We start from the raw sequence: 22,386 nt of genomic DNA, 5'->3' as shown, positions 1-22,386 counted from the left end.
CTGGTAGGAATCTCCAGAGGACATCTGGTCCAATCCCCCAGCTCAAGCAGGGCCACTGAGAGTCAGGTGCTCTGGACCATGCTGAGATGGTATTTGAATATCTCTAAGGGGCGAGACTACACAACCTCCATGGACAACCTGTTCTTATGCTCAGTCACCCCCACAGTAAAAGCTTTTCCTGATGTTCAGAGGGACTTTCCTGTGTTTCAGTTTGTGCCCGCTACACTAACTGCAGTTTCACTGGCACTGACTGTGCCCAGTACACTGGCTGCAGCTTCAGCATCCTCAGAAATACCCTGTTCATCCTGACGGGAAGATGGGCTTTGCAGATTTTTTGCAAATTTTGGTTAGGTTTTAAGGTTTATTTCCAGGAATTTTGTCCTCCTTTCATAAACATTTATTCAGTATTCTGAGATGCCTGAGTTGGCAGTTGTTGTAACTTGGTAAAGTGCAACAGAGTCAATTTTCAAAAGTCTAAGTTGGGTAAACCATTCAGTTCTAACTGTTCTGCAATCAGCCCTGTACCTTAAGGATCCTAGGCTGTTCCAGGCTGCCAGGACTTGTGAAAGGAAGCACAGCTGGAAGTAACCTATGAAACAGAGGATCAATTAGCACCTAGAAAAGTGAGGCCAAGTAATTGATTCTCAAGGTTCAAATTCTTTTCCCAACTGTCCCTTCATGACTCATTGCTGAGAGTCACAATATGAGGCGGTCGGCTTGGCTTTGGTGACAAGAGGAATAAAGATATGACAAAGCTTTGTAATTCCATACCTTTTCCAAATCCCTTGGCTGTGGCTTTCTTCTGCTGAGACTGTTCCCTAAACCAAATGGGTGTTGTACATGCAGCTAACAGAGCAAGACCTCTCTGGATCTATACCATGACTACCTAAGAATCCCTCCGGAGAAGAGTCTTAGCTGACAATCACGCACAAAGCAGTAAGGTTTAGACAGGTGCAGCAGAGTGATGCACTGCACAATTTCAGACTGCCTGCACCTCTGAAACCTTCTCATGTGACACTGGAGAGATCTGTAAAGGTGTACCCTGCCAAAGATAGCCATGTGGCTGCATAATAAGAACTCTATAGTCACTCGCCGGCTCAGTCAGAAGGTGCAGCAGTGCAGCTGACAAGCTATTAAGAAGTGTGAAGGACGCTGCTGGAGCTTTATCAATAAAACTGTATTGGACTGCACTCTGTGGTGGTGTGTGCACATGTGCATAAACCCGGATTTGCTTCCCAGAGACTTATAAGTTACAAAGAATGTCAATTCAAACAGTATAAAAATGACCTCTGCAATGCTAACAAAGTGAATACCCTTTGGGAATGATTTTCATAACTGGTAATCACACAAATTGAAGCCATCCAGAGGTTATTCGGTTACTTCCTTCTTATAACTACACACCACAATAGCAGAGGGTGTGATTATGTATATTTTGTGTATATCTTATTTACAAGGATCACTTCCTTCTTTCTGGAGACACATAGGTTACATCCTTTCTGACCTACCTGGGTGATGATTTTTACAAGACATTACTCACTAAAAGAGAGACATTGGCAAAATGTCACACTCATACAAACTGGCAATTTTCTTAAATATGTATGAAGACAAAAGTAGGTCCTTATAACCCCCCAAAAAATGCCTCAGATAAGCCTACAATATGTCGCTGCTACAGCCAAATTGCCTAAAACACACAATGATTCAGTATCTTGTATTACAAAGAGTCAGAACACACTGTTTTGACATCACATTAAATACAGCCTTCATAGCAGGAGGTCACACTAGATGCTCAGCTAAACTTCTTGGTCTTAAAAACTATAAATTAATTAAAAAGTTAGTTAAAATCAATTAAAGTGCAGCTAAGTGTTTCAGTGAGGTGTAGTTAAAATACTTCTGCTGGCTTCCTTAAAAAACAGTAGGTTTTTATTTCAATAGGGTCTGATTCTACACTGCTGGTGCCATCACAATTTTATCTATTACTTACATGTTGTCAGAAACTACTTCTTATCTTCAACACACTCCCTTAAAATACGCCAAAATACAGCAAAGCTCACAGACCAGTTACATACCCCAACATCCCATTGGCTGGAACTGTGTATTAATGAATTCCATCTCCACAAAACATAAGATAAAGGATGGGAAGTAAACAAGCTTGAAAAAGATAATGACATGTCTGCCCATGAGTAATTTCTCCAATGCTGTTCTTTCTTCATGTGAAGTCGCAATAACACAAAGTAAAAATTAAATATTCCAACCCACTGTTTGAACTTAAGCATTAGCCCAAAAAAGGAAGAAAAATGGATCAGGATCAGTGAGTTATTTTGTCTAGGAGAGCAGCTTCAGTGAATATCCAGTGACTTGGTCCTATGAGAAATAATAATCCCTAAGGCTTTTTACTTAGGGCTTATTACATATGCATAATGAGTTGTAAGGGCTTTAATACCACTATGGAGCTGTTGCAGGCTTTTATGAGAATACACTATCACCTATTTTGCAATGCCTTTTTAAAAGCCTTCAAATATGCAGGTCCATTCATTATCTTCACTTAAAGTGAAATTGTCAGTGCCCTTGTCAAAGTGGGGGACTCACAGAAAAGTTACAGTCAATTTGTAAACAGGCAAGAGCTGTGCGAGCGTGTTCACAACAGACAGCTTTGTCGAGGTGCCTCAGTTCTGGGGTTCCACTGCCTCCCCCTGCACCTTTCGACCTTCCTAAAATTGAATCACAGTACTCCCCCTGAAGGGCCCACATTACAAGAGTGACACTACGATACTAGTGAGGAACATGGCATGGCTTTTTGTTCTTTTTGTCTCCTTTTAGATACAGCCAGTTCTGGACTTCCAGTGAGCTGCTAAATGTAAGGAATTAAGTGCTCAGTGTAATTTCTAGAGTGCACAAAAAGGGGGAAATTCTTAAGTGCAAAAGTAGTATGCTGATTTAATTCTGTAAGCACAGCAAATTTTCTTGTATGTATCTGTGGCATGTGAATTACACAACAGATGTGAATTTTTAAAACCATCAAAATTCAAAGTTTCTTTTTTACCCTTTATACAGACTCTCGTGCTTTACCACTGCATAAACTTGGCATTGGGGTGATATTTCAGACACCATGCCAAACGTGACTCTCACTAAGAGTGTTCCAAAACCGTTTTACTGTTTGCTGAACACATACACTTCAAATTCACATCACTGCAGCTAACAAATTTTAGCGCCCTAAATGCCATCAGGCAAAGGTGAGGAGAAGTCTGCACTGCAAGCGATTTAGCATTTGTCATGGAGGGTAAAGGCAGCCCAGCTAGGTCAAGGCTTTCACAGTATTGTAGCGTGTTCTGTACGTGTAACTGTGCATTGTATACTCCGTAAAGTACAGATCTGGATGCCAAACTACTGTAGAGGCAGAATTCAAAGAATGGATGTAAGCACAATAGACCATTAGCAAACCTACCATTGTGTTGTGCTGAGAAGTGGGAGTCCTATGGCCACAGTTCTCTTGCGTCAGCAGAGAAACTGGCTGAAATTCCTCAGAGTGAGGCTTGTTGGGAAAACTCACATGCAAGGGAAGGTGAAAGGCTGGGAGCCCGTCACTCTCCTCTTCTCCCACTTTCTGTCTGCTTGTCACCATGGCTACCTCTCCATCTGCTTCCCCATACGGAGAGGCTGGTCGCTTGGAAGACATCCTGGAAGGAACAAAAGAGGAGAAAATAATGAAACCTCCAAATAAATCCTTAATGCCGTCATTGTGTGGTTAGGGGCCATTGTAACAGAAATGCCTTTTTTGTGCTGGCAGAGAGCAGGAAACCATCCAAATACCACTGCAAAGCATACACAATTGGGAACAATGGCCAAGCAGGTAGCAACAGAACAGTGGCTTGTTTGTTGTGAGAATAATGCACTAATATAGCACTCTCTTGTATTCTGGCTTCTTAAACATGAAAATTCACCTAAGACTGCATAATGAAATGCAATTCCTTTAAAAAAATACCCATCTGGTTTTGTATTTGCAAGAGACTGTAAGAAGATAGAATGTCTCCCGATACAAGCTATTGTCAACTTAGCTTTTAAGGAATAATCATCTGCATGTCATTATCAACCATAACTGATAAAAAAATAAAGTAAAATAAAATACAATACAACAAAGCAACTTGCTAGCAAGCCAAACTGTCTGTGTTTATAAAACTTCACCCATGTGAACAACGGAGTGTTATAGTCACGTTGTAAGAATCTTTCTAGGTTTGCAGATCTGGTATAGTTAAGCAATTAAACATTTGAGCATTAATAATGTAAGCCTTTTGACAACACAAATTCAGGGGTGTACTAACTGAATGAAAATTTCCTATCAAATCTTCTTACATATATCTTAAATACGCGTAAACGTAATTTACATTTATATTTAAAAAGGATACACAAGGAAGATACACAGAGTACACACTGTAAAAATCACACACAGACCTTGACTTAAAATTCAGGCCCATATTCTGAATTTTTTAGATTGTCTGATAACACTGTTCTTACAGCAATGTGTATATCTTCAACTTTTAGAAAGACTGAAAGAAGCTTATGCCATTGAAAAATCTAGGTTTCATCCAAACCAAGCACTACTGAAAATCTTATAGGGACAATTTGAACCCAGAAGTCTTCCAGTTTGGTCTTCAAAATAGAGGGGTGCAGTGAAGTACTAAAACACAGACGACTTCTGGGATGAATCACAGCAACACTATTCATGAAAATCAGGGTGTGTGCATGGATGGCATAATGCACCCCTGTGCTAAGCAGGGGCATCTGTAAGAAAGAGTGGAATGAGAAATAAGAAATCCTACAGGCACAGTCAAAAGAAGAAAAGCAAGCAAGCTAGAGAAATGTTTCATTAAAAAAAAAAAAAAGTTACGAACAAGGAAACTGAAGACTATTGTACGTAAAAGTTGGGAAAATGGGCTGAAGGAATAACGCTCCTCCTCAAAAAATCTCGTATTTATGATTCTAATTACCCCATTTTGATTTTCCACTTCACAGTTAAAGGACTGCATTTCAAAAGCCCAGCAGCCTCTTGAACCATGCGTGGGGCTGCTGTGAGGTGGAGCATGTCCATACAGTTTGGCATATTGAGCACGGAACGGTTCTTAGCAGCAGTCAACTGGGTCTGAAAACAAACAGCGACTTTAAACAGCCCTTTGTTAGGACTTATTTTGTTTCTAATGATCTCATTTTGAGCTTTGCCTCCCAAGCCAAGTTAGATTATATTAAAAAAAAAAAAAAAAATCACAGCCAAGAAAACCCTCCATCACCACCAAAAACTCAGACAAAAAAATCCCTACCAGAACCTATACTCAGCTGCACACTGCCTGTTCTGAACACCACCTATTGCCTGTGCTTAGAGAAGCAATCTGTATTTTCTATTAATGTTTGACTTAGTCCAACAGACTAACACTTCATACATCCTACCTGAATTCTGTCTTCTAGGCTTTCCCACCTACGTGTCTGCAGCAAAGCATATGCATAAAGACAGAGATCAGTTTTCTACTAGCCCACTGAATTCAGCATTTTACAGCTATGTTTGACGTGACAGATCTCAAGCTCTTCTTCTGCAGAAACCATACAACTCCCTTCTGAAGTTAATGTGAATTATTCTTATTCTGTATTGTAACTCACTGAGATACATATCTGCTATTAATTTTAAGTTTTTCGGTTACTCATTTCAACGCTGCCCTAATAGAAGCCAGGGTTTTTACAAAGTCTCTCTTTTTTAAAATTCAGCACTAAGCAGTTGTCTCAATTTTGGCAAACAAAAGGGGAGGGACACAAAAATCATTAGTCAATTATTCCACAGTAATATTCTATACTTTAGAACATTTATATTCAATAAGATGACTGAAAATATTGCAAACCATCTACAAAAGCCTCCACTGCAATTCACTCTGGCAATAAATTATAGAGAGAGGATGCCTTGCTTTGTATTGATGATTTGGGTTATATACTAATACACTCAAACTGTGTTAAAAACTCCTATTGATGTTAACCCGGAATTCTGCCACATTGCTTTGCAAGGAGACTTTGACTATCACACAGAAGTAATTAAGCTCTTCTGTTAACCTGCTAAGCAAATACATAGTTTTATCTACTGTGGTTCAGCTAGAAAGCTGCAGATCATCGTCTTCAGCTTGTCACTGTACCCAACAGGGATGAAATAATTTTCTGCAGGGAATTTATAAATACAAGCAAGGAAGGCAATAGAGGTGTCCACCTCCATGCCCTCAGAATAACAGAGATTATCATGCTTTTGATATAAATCAAAAACCTACAGGTTGGTTTATAGGTCAAACTAAAGTGATACTAAGAGAAGAAACTTCTTCCTTTGCTTCTAGAAGATGCAGTTTAAAGAACAAGCCACATGCCATCACCATCCTGGGAGGCTAACAACTCACTAAAATGGCTAAGGCAGCAAAACTGAGGCTCTAATCTGCATTAGTCTTCCAAGTGACCAGGACACTTAAAGAAATGGATGCACTCTATCCATAGTCAACGTGAGTTGGACAAACCTCAAGAGTTTTGCAGAAATTTCTTACTCTCTATCTGTGAAATTTCCATAAGAGCCTGGAAGATTTAAATAAATAAATTCATAAATCTGTATCTACTTCTGGAAATGTCTTCCAAAAGGACAGTAACTACCAAAGACTACAGCAGCAAAGGATCAAATCTCTGATAGGTTCACAAGTAGGAAACATGATACAAGGGAACTTCATTCACAGATGGTCTTTCATCATTTCTACAGGTTCACTGGTCCATTTTCTGAATCTGAACTGCTCCCATACCATGTCCCCCCGAATTCTGTTCTTTTCATTTATCTTCATTACCCTACTGAGCTAATACAAGGTCTTCACAAATTCTGTATCTAAGATGTGAGTTCCCATTCTAAACAATGAGGAAAGGGAAACAGATAAATTCTGAGTAACAAAATTATCTGAAACTGAGCTCTTTTACACAGATCTAGTTCTAATGAAGTACTAGAATTATCTCATCTTAACAAAGGACTGCAAATATCCTGGATCTTGCCTCAGTGATAACACAACAGTTTACAACTTACATGACTTCAAGATCTTTTCCCCAAACTAGTTTAAATTCAGAATGGTTTTCAATTACACCACTCTGAATGAAGCTTTACAATGGAAGAGGAAACACCAGTTTTCTCAAACATGAACTTATGGATATGATTAAGAAAATCCAACACAACCCCAAGATGAAACTCAGAAAAGTAGCAATACGTAGGACCAGAGTGTGAATGTAAAAGGGTGTCACTGCAGATGAAATCTGTTGCAACTTAAGACTTGCAAGAAGAGTTGCATTTTGAACTGCCATTAATCATTTCTACTGAATAAAAATAGCTAGGGAGTCATTTTTTAGACAACCTAAATCTGCAAAGTTCTGACGCAGTGGGACACAGGCGGTACCCAGCCCACTGTGCAGACACATTGGAATTGTGAAATGTATCCCCACACTTGATTTTTATCAGCGGTTAGGATGGAACTGAAGACTTAGTTCTGGTGATGAATTCAAATAAGACACTGTTTCCTGTAAAGAGACTCTTATTTCTGTTTTCAGAAAGGCTTCTTAACATGCAGAAATTGCAGTGAAAAAACAAGCCTTTTGTTAAATTTTCATTAAATAAATGCTTTTCCTGGTAGCAAAAATATTTGGGTTTTTTTTTCAGGGAAGGAAAATCTCACTCGTCTAACTCACTCTTATCTAACAAATATTTTATGTGATTCATGTTACAATAGTTTCTCCACGTATTTCTTTACTCTCCTTCAATTTATAACAGACTCTTTGTAGGTTTAAACTGATACCCTGTGCGTATTGATCTCAGTGGTTTTGGACTGACTTCAGCATGGCTGGATTTTCCCACTGGAGAGAGAATAACAGCTACACTACCTTCACATGAATTGTTTCCTCGTGCCATCTAGAAGTATTGGTTCCATCCAAATAATTTCAGGCTACTAAATAAGACTATTTTGCTTGTTTGTTTTTTTTTCTTCTTCCCTTGAGTGTCTCACAAAAGTGATCTTTTCTGCAGCTCTATGTTTTTATTGTTATTATTTTTTAACAGAAACTCATTTAAGTGTCCCCCACTACATTTCCATTTGTTCATTGGTTTCGGTTCATTTCATACATGATTGTATACCCAAAATAAATCTAAAGTGGTATCCAGTATTCAAGCAGATAGTACCCTCTAGCACACAACCAGCATCCCTCCCAATGCAATTGTTCATGCCATAAAATTTCATAAATTTTATGTCATAAAACTCTAATCTTGTTACATTAGACAAAATACCTCAGAAACATTTCAGATACCCACAAAAGCTTTTGGAGAAATGGCTTAGCCATGTCTTCAAAAGTGACAAACACAGATGTGTCAGGAGAAGAAGATATGAGGCCATAAATCTTAACTTGTTGGGAGTTAATTAAGGGATTCATCAATCATTACACAGCTCACCCCATATATACACAGGCAAAATCTCGTCAGCTGCCACAACCCACAGCAATCCACAGGTTAAAAACTCCCAAAGTCCCTCTGTTCTGACTATTTATAAATGACTTTGTATAATCTAGCATTAAGACCTGTAATTATAAAACAGCATTAAAACAGGCCTGCATAGTTATGGATAATTATAGTTGGTACACTTTTTAAAGAAATAAAAAGCTTTTCCATTCAAACACAGGCTTTGCCTTTTTGACAGCTCCAAGTCCACAGGATGTAGAGAGATGATTTAAATTGTTATGTCAAAATTTTGACTGTGCAAGACTTTCTTTTTTCCCCTTATCAAGAGAGGCATTGTTGTTTTCTCACCCTAACCAGGCGTGACAGCGCCTGACTGGAGTCGCATAGCCAGTTTCTGAATCGGCATGAAAATATTCACCTCTTGAGTTTCTCTGGCAGCCATAAACTAAGTCCCTCTCATGGGCAGAGTTTAAATCAGTCGGCCCCATATGCTGGAGACGGGCACAGAGCTGCCTTCTGAAGAGATACACGAGGATAAGAGGAGCAGATCAGCAGCAGTGTGGAAGGACATTCTAGCTACCAACAGCAGCACCAGGAATTTGCTCCTTAACACAGCCCAAGCCCAAACTAAATGCTATATACTAAACCAGTCCCAGGAACTTCAGTGGAATTCAATCCGACCTCCTTCTGATCTGCAGGGATATTTCCCTCTAATTACAGTACATGTTGGAAATCTGCAGACTGCTTTTCCACAGGAAATAATTACAATTACAGACAGCAGCAATACTACATATATCTGATGTATAAGCACACACACACACACACATAGAGATGCATAAACACAAGCCTATACAAAATGTCAGCAATGCATCTGCCTCATCTCTGATCACATTTAGCACTAATAAAACAGTTCATATTCCCAGGTTTATTGAAGCTATGATCTCTCCTTACACACAGCCCAAGCAAGAGGTGCCAGTTAACACTAATGACTGTCTCCATTCCATTTTGGCCCCAAATTAATTCATTATTTATGTACACTGAATAACTAGTACCTTTAAAAAAAACCCAACTCTGTTCATTTTGACAGGATTACTTGTGTAATAAGGTATTACTCAACATGAGTAAGGGTGGCAGACTCCCACACTCTGTCCCACTGGGAACTGCAAGCCCGACTTGTTTCTACACATACCACTAAAAACAGACTTCACTTGGTAATATCTTTGAGTCATTTACAGCCTGGTTTGGAATTCTTCACTGAAGTAATTTTACAATTAAAAAAAAAAAAAAAAAACAAACACCTAACAAAAGAAGCAAAACTCTCTATTCTGCTAATCAATAAAACCTGTGCATGAAACGTGCTCTCATTTGTCACTCACACTGAGATAGAATAATGTGTTAATTATTACTTTCTTAGATCATATCAATCAGCCATCTTTTAAAATGCACATATGCCACAAATAAGTTGCGTTATTCAAAAAGGGTCTTGGTGAACGAGACACTTCTGTTAATACAAACCCAGATCACTATGGCATAACCTGTGTAATAGTTCTGTGGAGTTGTCTATTATTTCAGCTGCCATAAGTAATCCTATGGTTAAGGTCATCCAGTAATTTCCATTTCATCCAGCTCACCTTATTCCTTTTTGCTTTCCAGATTTCCTCCCTGTATGGGGTTATTTTAACAGTTTCTGATAGTCCTACAGTTTAGAAGATTCTGAATGATAAAACAGGTAGGGAATATGCTATCCTAAATCTATTTTTAAAGTTTGCATTTTTTAAGTATAGTATAGTATCAGCAGCTTGGATGATAAACCTGATATTCCACATACTGTGAAAACTGCTTTTTGAGAAAAGGTACTGTTAAAAATTTCAGTGGTAAATGGTTTTATTTTGACAAATTTTGGAACTCTCAAACAATACAGTTGTACAAGTGTCTTTCAACAAAATGTTAACAAACCCCTTTTTTTATTACAAAAATGAAAGAAAAAAAAACAAACAAAACCCCCCAACACTTTCTACAAACTTATCCTCTCAACTAAAATTTTATCTCCATTTTCTTGCATTTTCAAGGAATTCATGCATGAAGAACCGCTGTAAAATCAAGTCTGATAAAAATCTTAGTGAAAAAAAGTTCACGTTTAACGTTCCCAACGTGTGTTTACACAAAGTTTTTCACTGACTTCTTGAAGCAGGGGAACTGGAAAAGATTGTGCGTGACCAAGTTGTTTAGTGAAATACAGTACCCCGAAACAGACCAACCTTCAACAAAAACAGAATTTGAAAGGTAATGAAGGAACTCCTTATCAAGATACTATATTCTATTACTGCAAAGAATATTACCTAATTCTTCTGTAGATCTCACACACAGGACTTTGCATTATTGTCCCTGTTTTGCACAGTAATTAGTGTCTGCTATGCAGGAGCATTTAGCAATTGACCCAGAGACACACATTCAAAGTCGGTTTTAGCATGAGAACCTGCATGCTGTTTTTGTTTGGTACATGTCAACCACCCGCCTTTTGTTTTTAACTAGTCTGTCAACTAAAAGAGCCAAAAATCTAATAGTATGTTTATAAACCAGGAACTACAAGATGAGATTTTACTTGCTGAAAAGTATGTTTCTAAGAAATCAGACTTCTAAACCTGGATTTTGTGAGAACTTCTTAAGAGCAGAAGAGGCACACAGTGAAAATCTGGTTACGGTACAGGCAACATACAACCGTAATGGTGCAGTGTCAAAGACGATGAGCATCTATCAGCACAAACTCTGAAACAGCAGGATGCAGTCATTGTTGATGTTTCAAGTAAACTGAGCCTGATCACTGGCTTCTTTCATGCAAAAGACTCTGCTTGGATGATTTTGAATTAAATCCACAAGCTCATTTATTTTCCAGTGCATCCTCAAATTAACTCTGGCTTCCTTTACCCCACCCCCCAACCTATCAGAAACATACCTCCCCCCACTCTTCAGCTCCTCATACATCTTGCTTTTTTATTATTCTTTTTACCATTATTCTAAATTTTTTCTCAAGTTACCACAAAAATAGCAGCATTTTGCTTTTATTTTCATGTAAAGTTTTAGCAACTGCTTCCTGCTGAAAGCACTATCTCAATCACTGTGACATGAGGTAATCATCACTCTTCTGCTTGCTGAACTTCAAAGAGGATCTAGTCAAATAATTAGAGATTTCAGGCCTTAAAAATTCACTGTACAAACTAATACTTGAAAACTATGGAAAAGAAGTCAGTCATCCTCCAGACGCTGAGTGGGAGAGCTGTGCTGCATGCTACAAGGAATCCATACATCACACACAGACGTGCATACCTAATTTCCACTGACACTGAGTGAAATGGAGGCAAGGAGTTGAAAAAGTTTTAAAATCATGACAATTACGAATGATTAACTTATTACAAAGAAATCTGAGGAAGCATGGGTTCATTCTGAAAAGTCAGTTAATATCAAAACTTTTGCAGTTTTGGGTCGTTCGCAGTCTTTGTCTAATCAAGCTGACAAATTTTTCTTCAAGCATTGTTAAATGATGAATTATTTTCAGTAGAATCAACATTCAGAATAAGAATTCTCTTCCAAAAGACACCCAGATTTCAGCATGAGAAGTCATTCTTTTGATCAAGATTTCAGTAAAATGACACAGCTTTTCCCACTCTTCCATCACACCACTGCTCAGTAACGTGAGTGCCAGAGAAACAGCTACTGAGCTTCCAGCCCTCTTCTCCCTTCCCCTTTCTTTACTTAAATTTAAAACTTCACAAATAAAATTTTAAATATTTTTCAACAACATTTCTTCACCAGAGTTTGTGTGTAATCACGAACAAACCAGAAACAAGGAAATTTTAAAAAAGCTTCTTATTTTTCCCCACTTCACTCTTAATTTCCCTATATCTGAGTTTATATCTCACGTATGCTCGCTTCTAATAAATGTACACATACTTGCACTTATAATTTTCAATATACCCACTGATGTTTGCAGAACTCACAGTATCATTCTACCATTACTATATAAACTTTTCCTCCAACCATCACTCGCAGCCACATTTGCACAATGCCTGTCACTTTATAAAAAAAGGCAAAAACCCCTTGAAAACACATGAGCACATATATCCATACATATCCTGTGGGTTTCCTGGTAAAACTGATGAAGCTAATATGGTATATATGCATATCCACTGATAGCATTAATCTGCACTGCTGAAATATTGGGCCTCTAAATCACTTTAGCGGGAGCAGAACTGGGGCCTCAGAGAACCCACATGTACCGTCAAGCGTTACAGGCACAGTCAAATGGTTTTTGCATCTGCATGTGTGCATGGGTATGAAACAAAAAAAATACACTTAAGCAGAGCAATGTCTCTAATGGATGTAAACATTTCCTTTCCAACAGGTTAATTCCAGCTGCCTAGAATTCTCATTATTTTTTTGTTCACATGCAAGCGTGTGCTCCTCCCTTTTTGGAGGGTTTCTACATGACAGGTGCGTTCTTGGCCCAGGAACAAATAATCCTGGAGAGCCCGAGAAAGAAAAATCAAACTGAACTTGAAGATAAAATGACAGGGAATAAATACATTATTGCCTTTCCATTATGCTAAAAAAACAACGCCACAAAAAATTTTGAACATTTATAATGTGTAAGCAATTTGAGGTAGAATATTCAAAGCTGAAAAGAGATTGTTCCGAAGCCCAGATGTTGCCTTTCAGAAAGTAGTGAAAATTGCTGCCTCTGAAAATTACTCTGAAATACAAATAAGAGTAAAACAAAAATTGTTTAAATAAAAATAATTTTACTCAGATATTCTGATATTCCAAAAGAGAAAATGAACTTTTTTCAAGTGTTCAGGCAGTTCTGCACTCCTATCTCCTACTTCAGATTATCCACAGAGTCATGCCATCTCTGTTCCAACAGATGACTGGATGAGGGATAGAACAGGAACAGTTTATGGTATGATGTGAGGGCTCTCCCTCATTCACTGTGCATATTGTACTGTGAAGTGTCCTTCAGTTCTCTCCTGACAGTTGTACTGCTTTCCCAGTTTTTATTCATAAAAGCATAAGAATTAAAAATTTACATTAATGAATGTGTGGTGCAGTCATCCATCATACACATATCCCTTCGCTCCCAGTACTCTTGGACAGACCCCTTTCACTCAGGTAACTTTCTGATTCCTGAGGATCCATAGTCAGTTTACAGTGTTATTGAACACTCATCAGAACTGCTGCTTGCACACACTAACAGGCTTCCTCATGTATGAAAGCTGTTTTTTTGCTTTATCTGATTCTAAAAATACATGTCAAATTGCAAGAGAAAGAACAATCATAACCAGGTGATAACTTCCCAGCCTAACAAACAATAACCCTAGACACTGCTGGAGCTGTTAGGTAAGAAAAACGCAGCCATTAGTCATGTAACACACGTATATCCTTGCACAAATGCATATTGGCATGCAACGTAGAACAAATCCACAAATTGGAAATTGAGAGACCATTCTAAACAGACAACATACCTTTAGAACCATAAAGAGTTTCAAATTTTACTTTAGAAAGGCTGCAGTGGCAGGCATGGAAACAGCATTACAAAAAAAGATGTCTACTTTAAAAGTGCTACTTCTGGGAACTGGGCAGTGGGATATAAAGGAGAAAAACCTTGAAATCAGTATCATTCGCTCAAAGAAAACTCAGAGGACTTTCCATAGGTACTTTGTCTATCTTCCTGTCTGTTGTTCAACAGCAGTCCCATCCAGCTCCACAAAGACCCAGCTGTATAAACCAATTCTGTCAAAGAACACAGTAAAGGGATGGATAAAGCAGGGAGGGGTGTCCAACATGCTGACCACTGACTGAGCTTGCAAGGATAAAGAAGCCTTGATGGAGAGAAGCAATCATCCATTGTGTTTGTTTATTTTACCTCCTCCACCACATACTGGAACCTTTTTTGTTTTTTTCCATTACCAAAACCATCCCCCACTGAGAGGCCTTTGTGATCTAAAAGGGGCAGAGCCCCTCTTTCTTAACACTGGCAAGTTTATGTAGGAAGATTCATTCAAACACATCTTCAAATAAACATTTGACTCTTCCCCTACATCACACTGTCCCCACAGTGCCTTCAAACACACTCAAAAACCACCATTAAAATGCTCTTGCCTAGAACTGTTTTTACTGAGATGTATTATAACAATTTAGCAGTCTAAGGCACATACTACCATCAAAGTCCAACTTCAGATGAGAGCTATAGTCTTCTGAAAAAAATAAATATACATTACAGTAAAGTAAACCTGGCTGCTATTGCCATAACAAGTGGTATAATAGCTTTCTTCCATCAAAACCCTTCTCCCTGCTGGGGATACACCTAATTATATTATAAGTGAATCTGAATCCAGATGTTCAGATCTAAAACGTCTGTCATGAGTATTACAAGGAAAATGACCACTGAATGGAGAAGGAGGCATTCAAAGGGCACTACTGACCCTGAAGAGAGTGAGGACCTTTGGATTCCTTCAGGCATAAGAGATGTAGGTGCAGAACATCTTAGAAAATTAACTTATCTCATCAACAAAAATGAACAACCAAACTTTCTTACTTCCCAGTTCCTTATTTTTCTTCTATGTTCCCCACACATACACCACTCTTTTGGATTTGGCACTGTGAACAATTCAAATATGAATCTCTATAAAAAGATAGTCAAGGGAACAGAAAGCATTCTGATGTATCTGAAAGAGCTATTAGAATGAACTTCAGAGGATGCCTCATCACTCCATGTCAATGATCGATAAGGAATCATTACAAGTACAATAGACTGGGACACAGAAAAATCATGGATTCATTTGTACCATTACGTTAACAAACAGCTCTATATCACACACTGATGATAAATTACGTTAGTTTAACATCTTGAAGTGAATACAAAACACAACAGGGTCTACTGTCCCAGTTTTTTATTTGAAAAAGATAGCAAATGGCTCTGCATTGGGTAAGTAGTCACCTGGCAAGCTCTAGAGCTGCTCAAATGAAACCCAGGATAAAGGACTGGTTGAGTGAAATACATCACAGAAATTTATTTCTGATGTATAGCAGTGCCCTCTGGCATTGATGATTGCTGAAGAAGCACAAACACTGAAACTATGACCAGGTAGTTATTTATACCCTTCCTGCCTCAGCATGGACTATGAAACCAAGCCACAACATTAAGAATTCAGAAGACAGGCAACTTTCCATGTGATCCCACATAATTTATTGAACTATTCTGGCTCCCAGTTTTTCTGTTTCTAAATAAGAGATAAGAATGTTTAACTGCCTTTATAAAACACTCTGCAAGCTCCGATTTTCCTTTCTTAAAGAAAACATTCTAATGGCGATCGCTGTTTGCATTACTGACTTGTATCATTAATTTACCCAACAGCTTTGTGCATACTGACACATAAGTGACGGCAAAAATTTAGTTCTCTATTCAGCTACTGCATTTTGAAACTGAATAACTAAGTTTCACAGAATCACAGAATATTCTGAGTTTAAAGGGTCCCACAACAATCAAGTCCAACACCTAAGTAAAGTTTCTACATACGTGCCTGAGAACAGAACCTAATTATGTGGGGTTTTTTTAACCTAATGACAATATTTATGTAAAAAATCTATTCATACTTCTTTTCTGGGCAGTGATAATTAAAAAAAAAAATTAATACAAAACAAAGAAACCAAGCAAACAAACAAAAAACAAACAAAGAAAACCCGAAAAACTCCTAAACAAACAAAACCTCCTAAACCCAGCATTTAGCAGGAGGATGTCAATCCTTTTCATTAATGTCCAGTTTCACTGGACCCCCTTCTCTGTAATTTACAATTATTAAGCACTATTTACTACATAATATTTACTAAAGGACCAAACCAAAAAACAAAACCAAAACCCAAACAAAAACAACAACAAAACCCAACCCAAACAAACAAAAACAAAAAACCCCCACCTACTTTAAAGGAATCGCACATACCTTCATCACAAACTACTAATGGTCACATCCATTTCAGAGATGAACCATGACAGACTCCACTTCGGATCTTGTTTACCTACAGAACTACCCAGTACTGCCCCCCAAGGGACAGCCAAAGTTTTAACCCACCTTTTCACAGCACATCAGCACCAAATTCAGACAGTGAGTCACACATTCTGATTTCCAGATTCTGCCATTATGCATAGCTCTGGTGGTAATTCCCCAGTAGATAATGATGGAAAGCTAAAGCCAGCCTCCTTTCCAACCTCTGCCCTGGATAACTAATTATAAAGGCATACTAAAAAGATGGAACTCCCCGGAAAGGGTATTTTCTTTATTACTCTAACTTTCATTGAGACACTTGTCCTCTCATTTCCCAAAAAAGCAAATATTCTCGGCTTAGTTTTTCTCTTTTTTTTTTTTTAATGACTCACACAAGTGTACCAGATTTTAAGTTTTAAACATGTCAACCACAAAAGGAAGTCTCAAAAATATAAAACTAATGCTAGGAGAACATTTTCAACCAACAGCGTACTTCTGGTTCTACTCATCTACTCACACAACATGACCAAGCACACAGCTGTACTCTGGGATTCCTACCTGGCATTTTCAGGAGTCTGCAAAACCCCTCCTTGTAGAAGAGCCATCAGGTGTACAAAGGCTTTCATTTTTCTGCGCTATTTTCTCTCACTCTTCATCTCCATCCTTGCTTTAGAGTGGGAAGATCAGAAAGCGCACCTGTTACCAGGCCTTTATAGCCCTATTGCCCCTTTCCCTCTGCTGCCTCTCTGCTCCACATCATGGATATAAAGCATAAGCCAGGTTTAAATTAAAGTGCCAAAAACATGGAGTTTGTCTTGTTCTTAAGAGACAATAAAATACAATTAAAATATTAACATAACTGTACACCTCTGAAAATATGACTAGGAGCTCATCGATGTCTCTAAGCACCTACAGAACTCTACAAACCTCATCCTACCTCCCTTCTTTCTTTACACAATTGACTAGACAGCATTCTATACTTGCACTACTCTTTTCATCCTTAAAAGCACTTAGAAAATACTAATTACTCTTCACACATCCCTTCTGTGAAGTAAATAAGGATTATTATCCCCTCTGAAGCAAATACGGATTACTAACTACTTTTTACAGTCTGAGAAAATAGAGAGGAGGATTTTAAGTGGTCTGCACACCACAACGTGAAGAGAAGATGTTGAAGGATGGATTAAGATATAGAAGTTCTCCATCCCGTGCTCAGACTGTGACTGTCTAAATCTTACCCTTCTATTTGCAAATGATACTCTTAGCCCAATTGTTTTTTATCTGCTGGCTGGTGATCAAATATTTAATGTATGCCATAAAATGAAAATATGAACTCTACAGCAGTGCCTCCTATTTGTCATGCCCCATTACTTAGACCGGGTGGTAACATGTGCCCACATGACGGTTTTCAATTTTATTATAGTCTCTATTTGCTCACTCACTTAAGATGTTTAAAGAAGAGTTGTATGGATTATCAGACAGTCTGAAAAGTTCAGTTCAGAGCTCTTCAAACACATTCATTTTCATCTTATTAGCACAAGTAAAGTGAAAGCCTTAGGCAGGTAATTTACCATCCAGTTTATCCAAAGGGACTTCTAAAGGAAAAGTCAACCTTTGTAAATTGTTTGTGATAATCTCCAAATTGATCATTAATTATCAGCTGCTACTAAGCGTTTCTTCCATCAGCGGCACTGTGAAAATAATGCATTTCTCAGAAAATCCACCACTGTCGTTATTGCCACCTGTGTAATCAGCCATTATTAAACCCAGCGAAGTTACATGGCAGGCAGCAGCCTCGTTAAGTGAATCCTGTCCAGCAACTCCATTTTCCAGGTAGTTAAAAAATTCGTTGTCCACCAACAGGCAAGTAATCCTTATTAATGTTATATTTTACATTCTATACTTTCCCACATATAGTGGCAGCTACAATTAATTTAGACCCATTTAACTGCGCTTAATAAAGCACACGTCGTTTTGTGTTGCCAAACTCAAGCTGACAAACACACACACTTTATTTTCCCCTTTGCAGTTTTCTGATTTTCTTCTACTAGAAGTCAACACTTACAAATCCAGCAGTAAAAATTTTAAAAGATCATTCCATACTTCGTGGAAATGAACTTGTGAAGAGAGAGCTGCAAGTTTTTGCCACCCTTAGGTCCATGTCACACAGAAACAGAGCAGGACCTTTTTGTTTGTCAAAATCCAGTTCAGCCTTAATGCAAAAATTCTGATGACTGTTTTCTAGAATTGCTGAATATGATACACTACACATGATTTTGAGAATTTTAGGCAATACTATGTACAATATCTAACATTCTCACAGTTCCCACTTTAACTCCATTGAACTTAATGAATAATTGTGAGTTTACCACAGCAGCCATAGATGTCACAAATCTTCCACCTTCAGTGCGACCAAACACACTTGAAAAATCATATTTAAAAAAAAAAAAAAACACAACCAGGATACCCAAACATGACAGCAATAAACTGCAAGCCTGACAACCATTTGATCATGTACTGCCATGCACATCAGAGTTACAGGAAAGAAATAATTAACAGAGGGAAGACACAGGCAGGTAAGGAAATTTTTTAGAAATGCATTATCCCAGAAAGGCTGTATGATTGCAAAGCACATAACTGGGTTTTTTTCTTTTAATGCTCTACAGGTAAAACAATCTGCAACAGGTGAAATACCACCCCAGTGAACTGTACGACACAGAAGCACCTGAAGCCTTTCACTCTTGAGAATGGCACTTGCAGCAGCACTGATGTATATTTCTGTTTTTATAAAAACTGAAATGCAGGCTAGTTCTACATATATGTTCTACATGTATGCAACCACATATCATCTTTAACATACATACACACAGAGTAAAAGAGTTTTGTTCACACTTAAGAGGACCAACTGTTACTGGGTTCATAAGCTCCATCAGCAGCAACTCCACCCTGAGTCCTAATGGTTCCAAACGCACTGGGTTTAGTCATAAAGATGGAAAATGGCAACAGTACCACAGCTGAAAGAAGAGCCATCCCTCAAAGATAGTTTTGTTCAGGTTCTTTCAAATTCATATAATTGAGTCTTACAGTTGTAGCACAGGATCTTTTAAATAATGTATATGAAATTTCCAGTTCAAAGGGCAGCAAGCCTGAAATGGAGTAGTCTCTTACAGAGAGATGAGACACAAATCTGCTAAAAAAGAGGGGAACTGACTTGTATTTTCTTCAGTGAGATGGTGCCAATGAATGGGCCGCTGCTCTACCCTACTCACTGCACAGTCTTGAGCACGGGATGCACTGAGAGTCATGTACATCTTTCTGTTTGCTTCATTTTCTGATTTGAGGCCTCTCCACTACTACTACTCCTTTCCTAAGTCCTGTAGAACCAACTACTCCACAGACCACTGAACAGCATTTTGTTCTAGTCTTCTACTCTGGAATAACATATTACTTGCAGAATCAGATTTAACCTCCCTGGAATCTATGCAACTTACTTCCAGGATCCATCCATTTTGCAGAAGGGCAGGTATCTTCAGGAGAAGAATTTAACCTGCAGAATCTGAATGCTGGTCACCAGCCAAGAGCATTAGAGAACTCAGCCTGACTGTCAGATCCTGGGCTAAAGCTGTAGGACTGAAAATTTAAAAAACACACTCAGAAGTGTAAGCAAAACACAATTAAGGGAGAGAAAATACATCCTGCGATGTCATTTATAGCTAGTTCTTTTCAGGAGAACTACACCAAGACACTCAATGAATGCTTAATATTGGAAGCAAGATTTATCATCACTAAACAATTTAATAATCCAGTTACATGAGCAGTAACAATTCCTGGGCTGGTAATGAACAACATGATATCAAAGTTGTCATCTCTTTAACAGAGTCTTGGTTGATTTTCTGTACATGAGTAGTCCTGATTAATTCAATTGTGTCCTCAGTGTGTTTAGTGCCTGTGTAGATACAGGAGAGAGTCTTGCAAAGGTCTCTCTGAGGACTGAGCGAGCTTTGAAATTCTAACTTGGGCGACGTTATATGAAATAGAATCCAGTCTACTTGCCAGAAAGCAATAAAAGCGAACTCAGTGAGCCTGCTCATGTGAATACATCTTAGCAGAATCAGGGCCTGTTCAAGCCACAAGGGAGGATAAACTTAAATAAAGCATTTCAGTATAACCATTATTTCAGCAGTCTTTAGTCTGTATTAGTAGCTAACATCTGAGGAAAGGAAAGGTTTGCTGCTTGGCAATAGTGTGGTGTTAATGTAACACAATCTGTTAAATGAAAAAGCAAAATTAATTCCAATTTGGTGTCTTCACAATTCACACTCCAGAGACTCTCATGGACTGAATGAAAGACAAGAAGGGGAAAGGAAAATTTAGTGATTTTTTTTTTCAAAAATGAATTGTCAATTTCTTTTGCATGTCACCTCATTAACTCAAGAGGCAATCTGAGGGAAAAATAAGTATGGAGGTATTTTTCAACATGTGGCTACAACGGCATAAGAAATGTCTGCCTGTGTCCATCTTTCACTGTCTACTCCTCCTCTTCCCCTTGTCCTCTCCACAATTCAAATGTTGAGCTTTACTTCATCCTCACAGCAAGGAATGGATTAGGCAGAATTACTTACTGCTATGCCAATTAGGGAGGAATTAATTACAACTCTGCCTCCTGTCCCTCTAAGGTGGCAAACTTGTCTACCAAACACAAACTGAACACAGCAAAGTGGAGAGCTGCAGATGCTCAAGAGGATGCAGGTACCAAGTTTTCCTCCTGCTCCATTCAAACCTCTCACTGCAGTGGAGTGACTTAATGTCAGTTCTTCTCTCCAGGCAAAAGCACTGCACAGCTGAGCCATTGTACTCCTCAGTACTTCAATTCCCAGGACTGTAAAGGGGGACAGTAATAATACCCATTTGCCGGTGGCATTGTGCAAGTTAATCCCTTAATATTGGTAAAGCACCTTGAGATCGAAGCACGCCGGGCACAACAGAAGTGCAAAGCATTATCATCGCTGTAATAAACTGGGGCATGTTCTGAATTAGACTGTTTCTAGTGAAGTCTCTCTGGACTTTCACTCAGGACGTCTCTGGCTTCTGCAGATAGATGCATACCCTGTCCAAACCAAAAAACCGGAAGGCTACACAAGACTTTTTTCTTCAGCAGACCATTTTTTTTCTTATTTATTTTTTTCCACAAGAAATACTTTGCCATACCACCCACCACCCACATTCACTTCCAGGCTAATTATACTTTGAAAGACAACCGGCATAAAGATGATTATAGCATACTGAGTCAAGGGAAGGCCTAGTCAAATAAATAGGGTTACTTCCCTTGGTCCATCTCTCGCTTTTTTTCCACTGGATGATGAATCCCAAAACCTGTACAGCAGTCCACCTTGAAAGGACTAAACCAATCTTTGTTTCCCTTTTTTCCTTTCTCTTTTGCCATCCTATACACTTCCAGCTGCACCCTCTACAACTTTTAAACTGCCAAGTAAGTCCTCCTGTTCAACCTGGTTACAGAATAAAATGAAGTAGTTATGAATGACCCACCACTACCACTTAAGAAAACCTCCATAAGAATTAAAAAGAATATAATCCAAAAGCAGGAACTAAGTGCCCAATATCAGGTCATCATCCATTTACAATGCAAAAAGTACGACAAAAGGCAGCTATCTCTATCTCTCATACAAGTTTACCTACGTAAGCAGTCCCATCCCATATCCCTCCTTCCCTCTAATGCCATTCCCTCTCCCATTCCTTTTTTCCCCATCTCAAGATGTGGATGTTCTGCAGACTAGTGTTTTCATGCTTCCAGGCCAGGCTGGATGGGGCCTTGAGCAAGTGGATCTAGCGGGTGGCATCCCTGGC

At 38.5% G+C, this 22,386-nt stretch overlaps 1 protein-coding gene across 7 annotated transcripts in view; it reads right to left on the bottom strand.

The window, feature by feature from the left end:
* Positions 1–22,386, bottom strand: part of SOX5 (SRY-box 5) — a 640,352-nt gene that overhangs the window by 249,872 nt on the left and 368,094 nt on the right. For 6 of the 7 annotated variants that reach the window (XM_027905265.1, XM_027905273.1, XM_027905234.1 and 3 more), the window contains one exon: positions 3,443–3,674. In XM_027905265.1, the coding sequence (XP_027761066.1) occupies positions 3,443–3,673 (231 nt within the window). In that variant the 5' untranslated portion in view covers position 3,674. The remainder of the gene's footprint in view (positions 1–3,442; positions 3,675–22,386) is intronic. The other variant, XM_027905281.1, reaches the window with a different exon arrangement.

This window comes from Empidonax traillii, unplaced genomic scaffold, assembly GCF_003031625.1.
Source record: "Empidonax traillii isolate 1590-97213 ecotype Southwest subspecies unplaced genomic scaffold, ASM303162v1 scaffold25:size3598162, whole genome shotgun sequence".
Lineage (NCBI taxonomy): Eukaryota > Metazoa > Chordata > Aves > Passeriformes > Tyrannidae > Empidonax > Empidonax traillii.
This window is presented reverse-complemented; position numbering and strand designations above follow the sequence as displayed.